Source organism: Gymnogyps californianus, chromosome 1 (assembly GCF_018139145.2).
Source record: "Gymnogyps californianus isolate 813 chromosome 1, ASM1813914v2, whole genome shotgun sequence".
Taxonomy (NCBI): Eukaryota; Metazoa; Chordata; class Aves; order Accipitriformes; family Cathartidae; genus Gymnogyps; species Gymnogyps californianus.
The window spans coordinates 207,796,902-207,815,741 of record NC_059471.1 but is presented as its reverse complement, the minus strand read 5'-3'; the positions used below and the strand labels follow the sequence as shown (position 1 = coordinate 207,815,741).

Genomic DNA, 18,840 nt, shown 5'->3' with positions numbered 1-18,840 from the left:
GCTTTTCACAGGTAATCTTCAATTTCAGTTTCTGTGTTTGATTTTCTAAGTATTTTTAATCTTACATTGCATTAAACAGTTTCTTCTTGTATGTTTAATGTATTCCTCTTCATGAATTGCCAGTTTTCTTGTAATCCTTTATTCTTTAGATTATCTTCCCACAATACTCAGCTAGCTAGTTGAGTTTGTTGAAGTCTGTCTCTTTATCCTTGTTTTACTGCTGTCATACCTTCCTTTCCTTGAAATAAAAATCTCTTCTTAATATTTCACTGAAAAGATCTTCTTTCTTCTAGATTTTCAGTTACTTCCTCCTTAAAATTCAGAAATAAATCTAACTGTTCTTGGCATCTTCTAGAATAAATTTTCCTAACCTGCTACAAGATATTCAGGAACTGTGTCTCACATCATATTGTTTTATCTGCATGAACCTATATAATTAAAGTTATAAATAATTTTTTTATGTTTCCCATGTTTATTGAAGGAAGTGCAATAAGTAAATAAGAACTGACTGCAATGAGTGCAGCTATAGGCAGAGAAGATATAAGTTGTTCTGCTATAAGTGCCATGTAAGAGAGACTCACAAATCCCATTCATTTAAAAACATAAGAGTGGAGAAAACTTAAAAGTTAAGAATTGGTTTCTACAGATAGAGAAGCAAAACTGGACACAAGAAAAAAATATAATGTGATTATGAAGATTAAGAGATGCTTTTCTATAAAATTACCCATTATATAGTCATGATTCTGACATGTATTCACTGAGTCTAGAGTTTTCCAAAGGTTAACTTTACAACACTGGTATAAAAGTGCAACTTTCTGGGAAGAAACTGCAGAATTTGTCCACTTAATAGAATAAGTAAGGTAACTAAGTTAGCACAACTGAATATATTATTTAAAAGAATTAACTATTATTAAGTGACTCTAAAACTTGATAGAAATCGTAGTTTCTAAATGCTGCTTAGGCCAACTGGTAGACGAGTGTTGAGCATTAGCTGAGTATTAGTCCATTAGTAGGTGGAATTGTTTCAGATGGGATGGGACATCTGTGAATGAAAAGATTTGCCGACACACTGGTGGAAAAAGCAGACAGAAATATGTAGGACACTTTATACTGGGGCTCAAAGGGAGAAGTTACAGAATGGGAATCTCTGTAGTAGGCAAGAGAATAAGGGAACAGCTGAAACAAACAGATGGTAGCACTAGATGTATGCATGCCGCAACCTAAACAGATGACAGGCTAAGAAGGAAATGAAAATTTCAAGAAACTAAGTTACAGTCCATTCAGATAACAAGAAATATGTGTTTATATATTCAAGAAGCATAACAGAGGAAAGGGATATGAAATGGGAAATGAGAAAGCATAAGTGTAGGTGTACTGTAAACTTCACTTAAGCAAGCAGAAACCCTGTGCAACTTAAATATAATGTATTAGAGATTGCTGCAGACACTGTAAGGAAGGGTTGCTTTTTAGGAGGGAACGTCAGTACCTGAGATGGAGGAGCACTGTTTGAGAAATCTTATGAAGAGTAAGAATTATTATATGCAATTAAGAAGGCCTTTTTGTATAGCATTTTGCAAAAAAATTTTCAGTTTTGACAAAAAGCAAGAAAAAAGTCATCTTTCAACTAAGAGATGAGTATTCTGGTGAGAAACAAAGAGAAAATACCCCAGTCTTTACATAGAAAGTGACTTGGATTCAAAATCCTGATTAGTCTCAAAGAAAAGACTAAAACCTCCTCTGTCATATCTCCAGTAAATCGCAGTCACATTCTTTAATCTTTTGCACTATACAGAATAGAATTTAATATACAGAATTGAATGTGCTATACAGAATAGATTGTCTTTAATAGAAGAATGAGAAACTGACCTTGCAATTTTGTACTTGCATGGTTATGGAAAATGACATTCAAGTATGAGCTTTTAATTATTTTCTCTTGAAGTTTTCACAAACATTTTTATAGGTCTTATTCCTAAAAAATAGAGGGAAAAAACCCCATATTTTTTTAAAAAATCTGTTATTTTTCAGAACAAAATCAGCCCCCATATGCATTCTTTGAATTCTTAGCCTATTATGTCTCCATTCCTCTGTTTCTATATTCAGCTTCTATTTAAAGTCAGTAATTTTAGTTGAAGTCATATTCATGTTAGCCTTGTGTCAAATTCAAAATGATGTATTCCGTGTTTGCTGAGGCTTAGATGGCAATTCTGTGCTTCATAGTCTCATTATTAATCACGTGCAAAAGAAGATATTTAATCCATACTGATCAAAGAACTTGGAGTGCAAGCTGCAAATGTATTTTTTTAAAAATTCTGACTTTATTTCAATGGATCTTTTTAACAAGAAAGAATTTGGTTTATTTACAAATTATTTTATGAAGCCACCTCTTTGCAGGCAATGAATTGTATAATGCAGACTGGCCATATTGTATTCTCGATCCTACATGTAGGCAGGAAGAACAATAACCTCAATGCTTTCTGTTGCAAACTTAGTCTGTAGACATTACTTTATTTGAAACAAAAACAAAGATGAAACCAAAACCCTCTAAGGCAATATTTTGTCTATAATAAATTTCTATGTAAGAAGCATATTTATAAATAAGGCTGAAGACCTTTTTTTCTTTTTTTCAATAAAAAGACAGACTTTGTGAGATTTTTAAAATTCATTTATCTCACATCATAGACTGAAAAATGGCTTATATCTTGTCACCTAATGTGTGATTTAACTAGAGTACATTATCTCTGCTCTTCTCTTTCAGCTATTGTGAATGCAAACTTTACATCTAAATTTACTAAGAACACTCAGTTACAAACTGTTAAAGACACCAGGGCTATAGACAACCCCCAAGGTTGTTTTACCTGTGGATTGCATGTAGGATCCGTTCTTCCCCCCCCCCAAAATTTAATTTATTTAGCTAATTACAAAAGAAATGAAAATGCCTATCATTCAGTATAGGAGTGAACTGTGTCATGATTAATTTTATTATTATTAAACCATCCACAGGATAGATGGTATCTATAAATCTGTATATATGCAATGTTTCTCATAGAGAATCCTGAGAATTCAGGTGCAGTTTGGCAAGAAGTACAATGAGTGAGCAATGCACAGTGATTGCATTAATTGCTAACTGTGAAGGACGCTCTCTATTACATGATTGCGCATAAGACTTGGTCTTTCAGCCATGCTAGGATATTTGCCAGTTGCTGACAGCAGGCATTGTCAGTGCCTGCTTGTGTCAGTAATGGAACGTCTTACCTGCAAGCAGAGGCAAGGTCAGGTTGCCCTGAGCACAGTCCTGTATGGCAGTGCTGAGTTTCCATTGTTATACAGTAGTTATTAATTTTTTCCCCCCTAAAAAAGGAAAGGGAACCAAACTTGAAGCATTTTCATCCCTAAATCTCCCTCTTCTAAGGAGACGTGAAGATACCGTTCTGTTCCCAGGTCAATCTCCAAGAAACAGCATGTGAACATGGATGGAAGTCCCTTCACCTGTTCAGTTGGCATACCCTTTTTCAAGCTCACTAAATCCTTTTCATTTAGAACTTTCATGTTCCTGTGAAGATCAGGCCAGTGTAAAATTAGACATGAACTTTGTATAACTGATAATTTCAGAGAGGAAGATTTCCTGTAAATGGGTTCTGCTGGAAATGAGAATTTCCGATGGCCCCTCCCTTTCCCCCCGTTCTTTTCCCTCTTCTAATAAAACTGTTTGGCATTTGCAACTGTTTAGTTTCAGTCACTGTTTTCCATGCTGTGCAAGAACTGGAGTAATGGGAGTAAAAAATGGAGGGAGTAACTATACAAAGGGGATAGTTAATATACTATTTTCAAACAAAGACTATTTGCATGGAAAAAAAAAGTCAGAGTACCTGGTTAAAATTAGTGTTTGAAATATTCAATGGTATATTAAATATTCTTTTAAATCCTCACCTTATATTTGTAATATTTCTTCCCCAGGGCTTATAAGGCTAACAAAAAAAGAAAAAAAAAAAAAAGGCTTAGTGTCACAATAAAAACAGTGAATATCTCTCTCATTAATCTGGTTCTTTCCAGCTGCTCAGCTGCCTCCAAATGTTGTTTTGACTATCAAAGAAACACCTAAAATGCTTTTAATCCAGAGTACAGAGGGAATTGCTTTGTCAACTCCTTTGTCTGGTTCCTGATATGGGCCACCAAATTTACAAGGAACTCTCAGAAAAAAAAAGACTTTTTCTTCAGGGAATGCTAAATGCTGAGTGGCAGGGGAAGTAGCTTAGAGAAAGGAGGAATTTAATTGGTTTTCATTTCAACAAAGAAAATTTGTTATTAACATAACCAAGGAAGGAAACAGATCAACTGAGTAAATAGAACCCAGGTAGTCAAAGTAAAACATTCAACAGCTGAATTGTTAAAAAGATGAGAGTGTAATTTCTTCATCTGAAGAGCGGGAGACAGGATGAGCGGCTAGAAAATCACCTGATCCAAACTGCGTGCTTTACACTTATTTCCGAGGTGGTGTGGGGTGGTCTGGTGAGGACAGCACTTCTGGTGGAAATCACAGGAGAAGCAGCCAGTGTGTCAGCATCCTTTGAGCCAGAGCTACAGCCACAAATCTGCATCACAGAAGACTACTTGAGTACTATTTTGGGATTTTCTAGATAAAATCCATCTCTGCCTTTCAACAGGATGAGCTAAGCATACACCAACTGCATTACACTCTATCGGAGACATCATATTTATCTAAATGTCTTAAGGCACCATTTATATTAGTAAATCACATGGGGTCAAGACATGGGCTTGGAGACTGTCCTGCAATCATTTATAGGTTTTAACTGCTAGTTAAACTTGGGAGGTTTTCAGCTTCTGCCAACTGGCACAGTCCCAGACAAGGTGCTGGGACTGCTCCCGGGGCAGCAAGGAAGGGGGGAGAGGGAAGGAGCAATGGTTTAGCTTCTGCGCGTGTATGTGGGCCTTGCTGCCACAGTTGCTCTTAGGGCTGGAGAGCGGACCGAGGCCCGATTTTTGGTAGGGTTGACACAGCCAAATTAACTCTCAAACTTAAATTCAAGCATGTCATTGTGAAGTCCTACCGGTGTTTCTGAAAGTACAGCTTTTCTCTTTCTTACCACTGTTCTTGAGACTAATGTTGTAAAAAGCTAATAAACCAGAGCTGATTTATACTTACACCTAGAAAATGTTGCGATTAAAAACTTCACTTTATTTGTGGAGACAGTATAGTACAGAGGACATAGCTTCCTCATCATTATGTAGTATTCCTACAGTAAGTTATTGTGAGCACACAGAATTGAATAATTCTGCTTGTACTTCTGTGATACTTCTGGCTCATCAGAGATTAAGTCTAAACTAGGTAAAGACTTAAAGGATCACATAATCAGTGGTCCATCTATCTAATTATAATCAATTTAGCAGAGGTAGATTAGTAGGTATCAGCAGGGTTTTTATACCTTCATACTTTTAGCCGTATGGCAGAAGACAAAGGGGCACCACATGCTAGCCCTTTAGTGAGTAAGGAATGAGTTGCTGTAGTTCCACAAGGTGGCACTAAGAAGATATACAACAATGTAGCTGAATTAGCATTTTTTTTAGTTCTGTGAGAGTGTTAATTCTGAAATTTTTCAATATGTTAACCATACCGGTGTTTTCAACCTCTGCACGAGAAAATATCCCCATTTTCATGCAGACATGTTTTCTTTGTGAGGAAACAAAGCAAGCTGGTCGAAACCACTTTTTTCATTTTTTAAACACTTTGCAATTCTCAAAACACATTTCAGGGATTCATGGCATTCACTTTAAAGACTTCTTCAGTGAACATGAACCTTTCATTGTATGCGTATGTTATGAAGACTTCAGGTATAATCCTCAGTTGTTAGTTCCTTTTGTAGAGTAATTGCATATAACTACGTCACACATCAGTGTTCTTGGATCTATTTTCCCAATATATTAAGACTGTTAAATGGTTTTGGGCCCATGTTATCTGTATAGGGTCATATCCAAAGCAAGTGAGATTCTCCAATAATCTCCTAATATGTAACAAACTTAATTTTTCTTTTTATTTTAAGATAGAAGAAGGATTAGCATTCGATTGTAATGTGAGCTAATTTTTAGAGTGCCATTATTTCTTTTCTTTATTAGACTATAATTACGCAGACTATAATTACACTATGAATTCATAAGTTAGTATTGCAGCTTGAAGTTTGAGGTTGAATTGTAGTGAATGAAAGATATTAATGATAGAGAAGACTGCAAATATACATGGAAAGTCTGGGACAAATAATTCACTGTGGATAAATGTCTAGAAAAGTAGTTCCAAGGGCCTGCTCTATTAGTCTTTAAACACGTGCCTTAATTAAAGCATTTTTCCATTGATGTCAAGGGGATTACGTGCACAGTTAAATGCCTTGCTGAATCAGAGCATAGAGGGTCAATTATGGAAACACTCCAGTAGGTGTTTTATCAAATGCATTCATACTTTCTTCATGTCTATAAATTCAAAGATGTCCAGCCTGCAATTATCTTTGCATCTAAATATTAGAGAGCTAAATATTAGAGAGCTAAATTCTTATTGTTTCCCATGTGGGTTTTTCTCTCTACTTTCCCCAAGTCTACACATATTTTCGGAGCGCACCCACAGCAAGAGGCAGAGCCTAATGTAGTCATAAATATAAAAAATACAACTTGATACATTTCTGTTGGTGCACCGTGCCATTCTTGGTATTTCCTAATTTGACATAAAATTGTGAATTCTGCATTTTGAGTTCTAGACCTTTAAAACTTCACAACCTTAGCACCTGACTGGGTTTCGTACCCTGCTGCTTAGGTCATCTCTGTGTTTTTCCCAATTGCTGTTAAGGGCAAAATGTGTAGGCCATCTGAGAGACACATACAGAAGCCTAAATCTCCAACTTCTGAACTTTCTTGAGCCTGGTATTCAGAGCAGTGGAAGTTACGAATTTGCTCAAACTGAGAAACATGAACTCAGACCTCTTTTGTATGAGCATTGAACTCTCATCTAAAAGATTAGAGGCACCACTGTCACAGTCATTTTGAAAAGGGGGAGCCTTGCTCAGTCCATCATGAGAAAACCAGCTTTACTCATATGAGTGAATCAGCTGTATCCGTACTAATAAATGATCCAAGGCCAGGGCGCAGGCTGGAGAAACGTCCAGAATTATCCATACTGTTTAATTGTTAACAGACCCAACAGTATGGTTCTTGGCCTGTGGCAATCAACCCTTTTGAACAATGTCTGGGTTCAGTTCAGGGGGCAGCATGAGCCAGGGCCAGTTCCCAAAAGGTTTTATAATGAGATCACCCAGTATCGGGGCAGGCGCGGGGAGGGGGGGGACGGGACAGGGAGGGAAGATGGCAACATAATTTAGCCATAGAGATGTGAGCCATGCTGTGCCACTTGCCCTCGTGGCCTGAGAAAGAAAATGGGTTATGTCCCGTTTTATTTACTGCATAAAGATAGCCTAAGGGATCCTAAAACTTCCCTCTAGCACATCATTGTGAGTCTTACCCCTGCTGTTAAACACAGAACTTTTCTTTCTCTTCTCCCTGTGCTTCCTAGGAAAAAAAAGCTGCTTTACTTTTATAGATATAACCCAAATGGTTCAGGACTGTGTCCCTGGAAGTCCTGAACTGAGCAGTTCAGCATGACAGATTATGGACCAGAATTTAGGTGAAACTCTATTTGGTGCTTCCTGTTGGCTAGTCCTAGGTGGTTTCCTAATTACTATATAGGGGTTTCAGATCGTCCTCTGAAGTTCTGTTCTCGGTTCAAATTGGTCATAAATGCCTTCTGGTCTCAGTTAGTTCATAGCAGAATCCAAAAGCATCTTCAGATTTCTGCCCACAGATGTAAAGACAGTAAGGGAAAAAATGCATACACGGTTTTAACTGTGGCAGCTTGAAAACCACATAACATTTCCCTGACCTACAGCAGAAAAGTCCCAAAATGATTAAGTGGTTTAAAGGCTATACTTACAAGGGATTTAGAAGACAGAATGCATAATGGAATATAGAAAAGAAGTTTTATGATTTTATTCAGAAAAATAGGCTTGGTACATTGTCCTCTTATTTCAGAAGTGTACCTATTAAATATAAACGGCAAACAATTTTTCATCATATCTGATAATCTATAAACACATTAGTGGGAAAAATAATTTCCTGGATCATGCTGGAATTACTGAATTATTTATTCCCCTTTATCACAGCTTCTCTTCATCTATAGTAAAAGAGATTATCTGTGAATCTTTACCTGCAGTTATAAAGGCCAGATTAAAATATTCTGAAATCATACAGTCGTCATGAAAACTGAAGTTGCATGATTTGATGAGATCAGTTTTTGACTCAGTCTGTTTATCTAGTGGTAGAGAAAGATGCACTCTTGCTATTTTTACGTGATAGACATAAAATGATGGGATTCATCTTGCCTACAACTCATTGAGCAAATTAATCATGTAGCTCTCTTGATATCTGATAAAGAGACATATGTACCTCCAAAGGTCAGTTAATCTCCTCCTAAACAGAGAAATGAAGAGATGCACATAAATGGTTATTGAGAGCTCTCTCATTGCAGCAGCACAGAATTCAAGACAAATAATTTATCTGTCAAAAAATATGCATATACATCCACTCTGAACTGCTTGCAGAGTGGCTGCAGTTTCTCAAACTCTTGTAGGCCTACGCATATTGCCTACACATATATGCAATGGTCTAAACAGCAAGTGTGATTTTGTGCTTAGTTACCACTATCAATTAACTTCACTCAAGCTGTTAATTTTCTGTCATACTCATAACATGATACACCCAAAGGAAGAGTCTAATTTAATCTTTCTTTATTTTATTCCAATAGCAAAATGAAGAAATAAGATAGGTAAAAAGCAACAGAGATCTGTAGAGAAAGCAGCCTTCTCATGGGTGGCTTTTCATTTCTGTCTTCATCACAACTCTTTTGAGTGTTGTTGTCCCCTAATATCTGTAGCAGTCAGAATCCTTCTGTTCACCTTGGGTTTTATGAGCTTTTTCTGCTAGAGGGAAATACAAAATAAAAAGCAAATTAATTATATAATTAGGCAATTGTATTTTCTTCAATACAGTACTTCTTCCTCTATTTTCTGTAGCTTTCTTTTTTGTCTACCACTTCCTCTGATTAGGAGTTGGATATTTGCTTGTTTTTGTTTGATGTCCTTCATAGGGTCCTAGGATAAGTCAGGTTGCAAGGGACCTCCAGAGGTCTCTAGTCCAATGTCAGGAATAAGATCAAGCCAGGTTGCTCAGGGCTTTATCTAGTCTGGTCTTTAAAACCTCAAAGGAGGCAGACTTTACAACCTCTCCGGGCAGCCTGTGCCCCTCACTGTCTGACTGTCCTTACATTAATTCTACACTTGATTTGTTTGTTAAGAAGTATATTGCTCTACTATATAGTGTAAATGAATAATACAAAGAATAAAAGATTTTGTTTTCTCCCCAAGGTTAGTTTCAGAGTGAGAAAAATACAGAGAATTAGCTACTCTATTATTAATATAGCCTATATTAATATAGTATTATTCTATATATTTAACTATATAATTATATATATTATAAAATATATATATAATATTATATAATAATATACCCTATATTCCTGACAGAACTAACACAGCTTTGGACTTGAACTCTTGGTGGTAGAAATTAGAACTTTTATATTTCAGAACAGTTTCAAGACTGTGTCTGACTGGGCTGGCCGAGCAGGCTGGTGCCCATCTCTAGTTCTCCATTCTAAGGGTATGAGTTTTCTAGAAGTACTTTACTTTGAATAGTCCCATTGAAAACCAGAAAGTGTGACAACTCCTATTTGTTTTTCTGATTGTTCCATTGGTTTTTATTGATTTGAAAGTTATGTTTCTTTATGAAGAGAATAAATGGGTCTCCCCTGTATGGAGGTAAGGTTGCACTTCCCCTGGGAAACGGTTTGGAGGACAGAAGTGTCCATCCGCTGGTGTGGATGATGGAGAGCAGGAGTCATAGCAAAAGGACCCAGGAACCTGTAGTTCACGCAGAACCTAAGAGGCTGCAGTGAAGCACAGAGAAGAAATAACCAGGCTTCAGTGGTGATGGAAAACAACTTCTTGGGATCAAGGAGTACTTGGCAGTTTGCTTCAACTCAGAAATCTACTTAATTGGTTGAAACCAAACTTAAAAGGAAGGACAGGCAAAGGGAGAGGTGCTGATATCCATTGCGTCTGACCTAGTTGCTCGAAGTGTTCTCAGTCATAAATTCCCTATTAAAAGTAATTAAATTTGTCTTTTTTATTTTAAAAGCCTTTTGTCTTCTTTGGAGAGATGTCTATAAGGAAAAGGTATAGACAGATGCATCTCAGTCCTTTGGCTGACTCTGGGTCCTGTCACAGAAAATGTTAGCACAGAGCATGTTTTTTTGCTAAAATTGGCTTGTTTAATTTGACTTGCTGACTCATTTTTCCAGCTGGTCTGTCATTCTACTCAATTCCAGATGAGGCAATAGGAAAAAGAAAACTCTTTTGAATGTTCCACCCTCTTGCCAAACCAAGTAACAATTAAAAACTCCAATTTTCATTGCAGTTCTTTATCTCTGTTAATTATCCAAGGAACAGTAAATCAGATATATCGTCCTCTGCTTGTTGTCAATAATTTAAATTCTAAATTCTTTATAGATTAGTTGCAGATTTAACATGCTGCTTCTTTTCCCTAATTTACATACCATTTCGCAACTTGAATCCAATGCAGTATTTCATTTTTACATTTGAGATCAAATGCTAGACAGTCCAGTCTAATTGACTCATGTGTTTTATACACACGCAAGCAAACCCACATGACTCTGTCTTAACTTAATTAGTTACTTTTAATCCAAAAGAGACATCAGGTCACTCAACTATCTAACTAGTGGTCTTCAGCGGGGTTTTTCTTATTGTACCTTAATTTTTGAGAAGAATGTGTTCTGAATCAAGTGTTTAGTGGACACTAAACTGGGAGCAGTGGTGAGTCCAAAAAAAGAGAACAGGAGTATAGTAGGCAGGGACCTTGTGAGCTGAGAGATATCGATAGAAAATAGCATTGTGATACTCATCTTGGAAAAAATAGATGGTAATTAAATAGAAACAGAAAGATCCATTAGAAGAGTTATAGCTAACATTTTGTAAAAGAGGTCAAGAATAAACGGGGGATGGCAAAGGTAACTTGAAGTTACAATGTGATACATTATTAAAAAAATAAATGAGATGTAGACATATCAGGTGAAATCATGTTCGCACTATCAATACTGGTATTTTCAAGGTAATAGAAGGCATTTTTCATCTGTCTCTATCCATATGAACTATGACAATGAAATTTTACCATTGCACATGTACAGTCGTTCCCATACCTGTCTGTGTAAGTAGAAGTGTAATTGGCTTGACTCATTACTGAGAAATGACCCTGTATGGGATAATCTTATTAGTTTTATTGAAAAACTTCAAATTTTGTCTGCATTTAAAAAAAAAAAAAACAAGCACCTGAATCAGCATTCAGTGCAGCAGAGTAGTTGCTTTAATTCTGCTTTTAACTGCAGAAACAAAGGGCTTGTATGGATAAAGCAAATTAAAACATATTGTTAATTAAAAATGACATCTAGCACAAAGCTTTGTTCGCCCTCCTTGCATATAGGGGTCAACACTAATAAAGTTTCACCATTTGCTAGCTGCTGATTGATGATTTGGAGCTATTCCTACAGCTCTCGGTTAATACATAGGCTCTGATTATGTCACACAATTTTTGTTACTTATTTGAGAAATGAAGGTTTAGGTAGTAAACACACATGCTAAATAATGTGATGAAAATTTTTATAAATAATCATTAAAAACTTAGCAATGATTAGTAGTTTACAAGGAGTCTCTGCAATTTTATATTGTGAATATTATTTAAAGAAACATTACCTTATTACTCAGTTATAGTCTGCATGCAAATTAATTGTATCATGTTTTAATTTTAAACATAGTCATCAAGTTCCATAGAAAGGAATTCATATTCTGATTTCATGTTGTCATCTATGATTTGTAAAGTGAAGTGGTAAAGTTAACGGTCCATAAAGAAACAGATGCCTGAAAAGGAAAGGCAGTCTCATCCTTGGACATTCCTTCAGAGAGACATGATAATAGTGAACAGCTTATTAAAACTGTTGGGAAAATATTTTTCCCACCTTTTACAGAAACGCTCAGCTTTGCAGCAAAATATTCAGCCAGAAGCTGAAACATAATATTTGTAATTTTTCTATGTGTATTGTAGGATTTTTAATGTGTATACAGCAATACAGGGGTTTGGTTTTAATTTTTCTCATTCAAATTAGACAATTTGCATGGAAAATAATTTCAGCTAAAAGCCTGTTTTCAGTCTAAAACTTGGTTAGAACTTGGTGAATTCTTCTGAAGCCATGACTCCCCTCAGTTGCTGAGATAGATTGGAGTTGCATTGGCTAAACAGAATAGAATTATGCTTATAAAACACATGGCTTTAATGAGTATCAAGAGCTTAAAGTGAAATATCAGAAGCTTAACCCTTCTATGGAACTCTGTTGAACTAATTTCGTGATTTTACATAACAAAGACTGAAAGTCTGAGCAAAATCAGAATTTCTTTTCTGTGGTATCTGAAAATTTCAGGTTTTTCCCTGAAATTATTTTATATCCTAAAAAATCCTGGTTTGCATTGCTTTGAATTCTACTGCCATGCATATGTTCATTTTAATTCATTGGTGAGCATCTAATATTGATAGGAGATTATGTCAACTAATTTAACAAAACCTGAAGAGTTATAAATACCGCCCTAGGGGGGGAAAAAAAAAAAAAAAGAAATCTAAATGGTTCATGGACAGTAACCAATGTAAGAGCTTTAAAGTATGAAAGATGTATGAAAGAACTTTCTTCTTGAGTTCTACTTCATGGACCAAATAATAGGAATACATAAAATATCATAATAACAGTGTATCTATTATGGTGATAAAAAATGGAAAATTCACAGTTTTCTTTTTCTATTCAAAGGTATGAAAAATCCAAGTATCATTAACTTGAGAGTCACAGCTAATTAATGACATATAGTTAAGTTATATGCATTGGTTTTTAACTTGCATAGGTACGTGTGTTCACATTTTCTGTTGGTCAACATAATTATGACAAAGGACCCATACAGTGGATGGCCTGTGAAAATAAAGGTACTGTGTTTTTCTTTGAGACTATTATTTGCTAGAGCTTTGGATAGGTGATATCTTTATTATTCTCTAAAAATTACAGATTTTTTTCAGCCTGATTTTTAGCTTTATTGTATTTTTTAATAGAAGTTCCAAGAAGTTATTATTTGATGAAATAATGTGTATATGAAAAAATATATATAAAAAGAATAAGCTCGCATATTTATTTATGATGACTTTATTTAACACTTTATATTGTAAGAAAAATAACACGGTATTTTTTATAATAATAAGATATTATGGTTCAGTTTTGAGAATTCTTGTTGTAATAGCCATCTATGAAAAGATGGAACTGATGACAGATAAGAAATTAGGAAAAGCTGGTTTATATTAAGGAGTCTGACAAAGGGATTTTTTGTGTGGTTGGTTGGCTGGTTGATTTCTTTCTCTTTTTCTCCAAAACTTACAAGGGACAAGATGACTTGCATTATTTTTCCTTCTTTTGTTGAAAATATTAAAATTATTCTTGCTGTGATTTCATAGCTTCTAAGAGCATCTTACATCTTTTATTTTTATCCTGATTTCTTTATATAGGGGGAAAAAAAAAGTAAAAAAGGTGAAAGTAAGGAAGTAAAATGCTTTCTCCTAAAAGTTCTACATGAAAAATGTGGTCAGAAACATTTAAAAAGAGTGTGAGAAAGAAGTGCCTCAAATACCTTATAGCATAATTATGGAACAAGAGATAAGAGACAAATACAGATAAATAGAAAATAGAGAAATTATCAAACAATACTGTTTAATATTTTAAATAGAGCAATTTGCAGGCCTGACTGAAAATGTGAAAGTATTTTACAAATCAGTGAGAAGCAAGAGGTGAGAGGTGGGGTAGATTACGAAGGGTCTTGAAAATTAAGACTGCCAGGGAAGGAGGATAAGCTACGATTCTCAGGCATGAGAATAACATAAACCAAAGATAAGAGAAAGAGAAAGATATAGATACAGAAAAAAATAATGATACAGAAGAATCCATAGCCTGTATGAATAGCATACATATAACCTCATGAATCCCTCAGTATGCTGGCAAGTTACGCAGAAGACACTACAGCTTCATGAGGAGCAGATTGTACTGTCAGATAGTTACAGAAAATCAATGTTTGGGTTTTTGAACAGGGATTTTTTAACTAATGTCTTTTTATCTCAAAATACTGTGTGCATGTGAACTCCATTGTTTCAAAACAAATGAGGACCAGCTGGCTTAAAGCATAACCACCTATGTCATCTCATTATCGAGGCAAAATGATCATTATCTTCTGTCCAAAATTGATGTGATTATTTGGTTGCATATCCAAAGAAGCAAAGTTTTATTTAATTTTTCCTTAATTAAAGTTTTAATTTATTGTCAAGTCACACATTGCTTACGGCAAAGTAAATGACTAATCTCAGTACTCTCACCTCCCCAGTCCTCTCCCCCTTCCTTCCAATTTGACTTACAACTTACGTGGTCTGAAACTGGATCGCAGTGCCTGTCTTTTCAGTCTTATTGGTGCATATGGACAATATTTTTAATTCAAACAAATAGGTGATAAAATCAATGATGAATAAAGACATTTCTGATGTTTAGTTAGAAGAAATATGAGTTTGATTTTTTTGTCCTTTCCACAGAGTGCCTTATATTTTTTCTGCTATGAACTTCACTATTGTGGGTAGGCTGTAGCTATACTTGCATTCCTATATGCATTCAGCACATAATTACGTTGCTGTCACAGTGTATTAAGATGACCATTAAATATACTTGCACATCAGAGTAACTGGGAAGTCAGGAGTACAAATTCAGTACATTATCTCAGCTTTAAAATCAACAGACAAAAGAAACACATTATGTGCTCTCACTGCTTCAGAGTAACTAGCTTGGCCAATATGGCATGGTGACCTGTCATAGGTGGCCACGCATCTACTAAAAAAGTATTCCATTCATACATGGTAATTTCTATAAAAATTATATTAGAAATTACAAGCTAAATGAAATTCCTCAAGATGAAGAGACCTAGCAATCTATTACAGTAAGAATGTATTTTTTCTGTTCCAAATTTTAGGCTATTATTATGAAATTCCGTCCATTGGAGCCATAAGAATTAACACCCAGGTAAGTGTGTTGGCCAAATGCAGACACAGTTGTAACACAAACAAATGGTGTAATTTCTGTTCTTACATATGTTACATCTCACGTCTGTTTGAATCAATTAAATTTTAAGATTTGCTACAATAAGAACAGAGAAAAAAATTAAGGCTTTCTTTTACATATGAGGGATTATTCTGTTAAAGTATTTTTTTTATTTATTTATTTTTAATAGTTTCAGTGAGCCAATTCACAATGTGATCCCTGTTTCCCTGGCCAGGTGCCCACAGCAGCTTGCATGCGTACTAGTCACTCTAGCATCCTCTAAAGCAGGCTGACCATGTGCACACAACATAGCGTTTGAAGTGATCCGCATTCTGCAGACCTCTGCACAAGGACTATGTTTTGGGCTCAGTTTTCCTCCTGGCCTTACATGGTCCCTCTTTGATCCAGAGACACGGCAACAATTTTTTAATAAAGTTCTATAAACCCAGGATTTTTTTGTAAAATGTCTAGACGTTCATAGTCTGCTTCCTACCATACTTACAGCATGATCCTAAGGGTTTGTATCACTGTGGGTCTGTGTGAAGGCATAGCCCTGCTAGAGTATCTGAACTCAGCTGGGCAGAAACCGTGACTTGGTACAATCCTGCTTAAAGGAGAGGTTCCTGGATGGATCCAACCAGTCTGGGAGAGACGCAGCTTTTTGTCTTCAAAAATAATGCAGGACAATTTTAGCAGACATAAATGTAGATAAGTAAGGGCATAGGACCCTGGAATTATATGATGTGATCCAAAGTGACAGTGTATATGAACAGATATCATTTTCAGTTGTCTGAAAGTCTATGTATTCACATGACCAGAAAAGCAGAGAAATATCATAGCAGTTCTTTGTCCTTCCAAGGCCAGGCATGATAGTTTTTGGCAGAAAACAAGAGTCCTTTTTTTGGCTTGAATAGGAGTCCTTTGATTCTGTTAAACTCTTCCAGATAGTGTCTAGCAAGAAATATCCCTAATATGATCTGACGAATAGAAAAGGTTGAAGACTGAAACAAGTTTGATGGCATCCACTCCCAAACCAGACCAGAAGTCTGACATCTCATAAGATCACCAGCTTTAGCGTACTCCCGAACTGAAGGAAGGCAGGGACAATGAGGTTTTAAAATTCTGAATTTTTTGTTTCAGTAGAAGTTATGCAAGTTGTTGCTGTAGGAGCTAAACATACCCAGCTGTTACACCACTTACCCTCCATCGCCCACTCTCTCTTCTGGGTTGGAGGTTCTGCGATCTGCTTGTAATTTCATTATGTCATTAGCAATTAATTTTGGAACAAAAACAGTTGTAATTCTCACTTCGTGGAAAGAGAGCAGTGGTTATGGATGTGTAAGGTCCATGTGACTGAGACTGAAATACTGGAATTGCCTTGTCAGTAAACGCTGCAAACTGAAGACTGAATTGTTGGGTAGTATAATTCTAAAGAAGTAATTAAATACTGCTCCTATATTAGTGGTGAATTTTGACTTTTTTTTTTCTGATCTTTTAATTGTTTTTATTTCATTATTGTTTATTTTTTATGCTGTTTCTGGACTTTGATCTAATAACTGCCTACTAATGACTTTATTACACTTTTTGGCAGGAATATCTGGATGTTTTGGGAAGACCAATGGTTTTAGCTGGAGAGAAAGCCAAACAAGTCCAATGGACAAATGTCTATCTGGATGCTCTGGTATGATCTGTATTTATCTCTAGTAAAGTAAGAATCTTAGTAAATCAGTAACGATAGGGGTTCATTTTCCACAGTCCTGAGGACTTAATTTCCTACAGTTCCAAGCATAATATTCTTGCATTTCCAGCATCTATACACTTCAATAGAGCAATTTTCTGAACAGCTGTTTCTAACATGCTGGTCATTACTTGCACCTAGTATCCTCCTAGGTGTCCTTGAACTTTAACAGAGAAAAGCAATTTATCCTACACACAGACCTTTAAGTGTAGGTCATTGTTGTCTTCAAATTAACAAAAGAAAAAAGAAGCAAATAGTTTTCCAGTGTTGTACCTGTGCTGCAGTAGAGGTCATCTCTTATGTTACTGGTGAGGAGTTCTTACTTTTTTCTTTTTTCTTTTTTTTTTTCCCCAAAAGTATTACAGGCAGAATGAAACCTGTCAATGTTACTGGGTATTTGTACAGATTTTGAACTTGGATCTTTAAACTATCATGGTTGTTGTAATTACTTGCTTGCTCAAGGTAATGATTTCTTTAATTGGACAGTGTATATAATGGGGAAATAAACAAAAAGATACATGAAATGCTTTCCTTACTGCTGAATTTATCGGTCTTGTAAAACAAACATATTCAGGAAACTACGAAATGCAAATTATTATTAGCAGCAATCCAATCTGTTGCTCTAGATAACCTTCTTCTGAGTAACTCTGACTAGGCAAAAATTACTGCAAAATGGTCATCTGGAATCACGTATTTATCCAAGTTCACATGGTCATCTAATGTCATGTCAAAATGTACTTCTTCCCGTCAGTCAGCATTACTGTAAAATTTTTATCAACACATCATAGAACTGAGCTGACACACAGGAACTAGTTTTTCTTTGGAATTTCAGTGGCCAGAAGTTCATTAACCATGTTTTCTTGGTTACTGTTGAGGTACTTACTGGAAACATAAAGGATGTTATGATGAAAGTTCATATGTTCTGTACATATCCTGTTGTAAACCCAAAGCTAAATTTGTAACTGGGGATAGAAAGAGATCTGTTTAATGAAGTAAAACGAGTGATACCTGCAGACTTCTGTTGTGTTACTTTATATTTTCAGTGGGTTCATTCAGTCTTTCCTTCAAGCTTTTCTCCATTCATGTGTTATACATGTGTGTTTGTGTATATATAAATACATAGATATAGATGTGTGTGCATACATATATATTTATAAAAAGTAGAACAACCCAAGCTAAACTGTTGAGGTAAAGGCTGAAATTTGTGGACTTTCTCATCACAGACAAGAGCATAAAGGCGCAGGTATATCTAATCCACTCTGGAGCCTTTTCCTGATTCTTGGTTTTAGCAGGGACTGGGACTAACTTGTCACACTGGTTCTTTATCTTAAATTCCCTAAAGCAATTCCCTCCTGTAGGGCTTACCCTTCTCCTGCTTGTGCCGCACTGGACTTTTTCCTATCCTTTTTCTCTTACTGTCCAGCAGCTGTTTTGGGGCTAAGGCTAAAATAATGCAAAGTGTATTACATGAGGCCACATTTGAATTGAGCTTAAGTTCAGGCTATGAAATCCTAAAGAGGTACTTTCATTTCAGGCTGTCTTTCAAGCCTGTCTTTAATAATTTGATGTGTTTGTAGCAATTCACACCTCTTTTCTTGCCCTGTTCCTTCAGATTCTGTTACAGTGTTGCTCTGGCCTCACTTTCTGCAAGATAATCCCAGAATTTTCAGATAGTTTAGGCTTACCAGTTAGTCATAATTTATTCACTGTTACTGTCCTCTCCAACCGTAAAATTTTGTGGGGGGAGAGGGTGTTATCCCCCATA

The 18,840-nt window shown here is 35.7% G+C and overlaps 1 protein-coding gene across 3 annotated transcripts in view; it reads left to right on the top strand.

Annotated features, from left to right (window-relative positions):
• Window positions 1-18,840, top strand: part of CACNA2D1 (calcium voltage-gated channel auxiliary subunit alpha2delta 1) — a 434,743-nt gene that overhangs the window by 356,141 nt on the left and 59,762 nt on the right. For all 3 annotated transcript variants that reach the window (XM_050894497.1, XM_050894513.1, XM_050894504.1), the window contains exons 13-15: window positions 13,122-13,200; window positions 15,270-15,319; window positions 16,929-17,018. In XM_050894497.1, coding sequence (XP_050750454.1) covers window positions 13,122-13,200; window positions 15,270-15,319; window positions 16,929-17,018 — 219 coding nt within the window. The remainder of the gene's footprint in view (window positions 1-13,121; window positions 13,201-15,269; window positions 15,320-16,928; window positions 17,019-18,840) is intronic.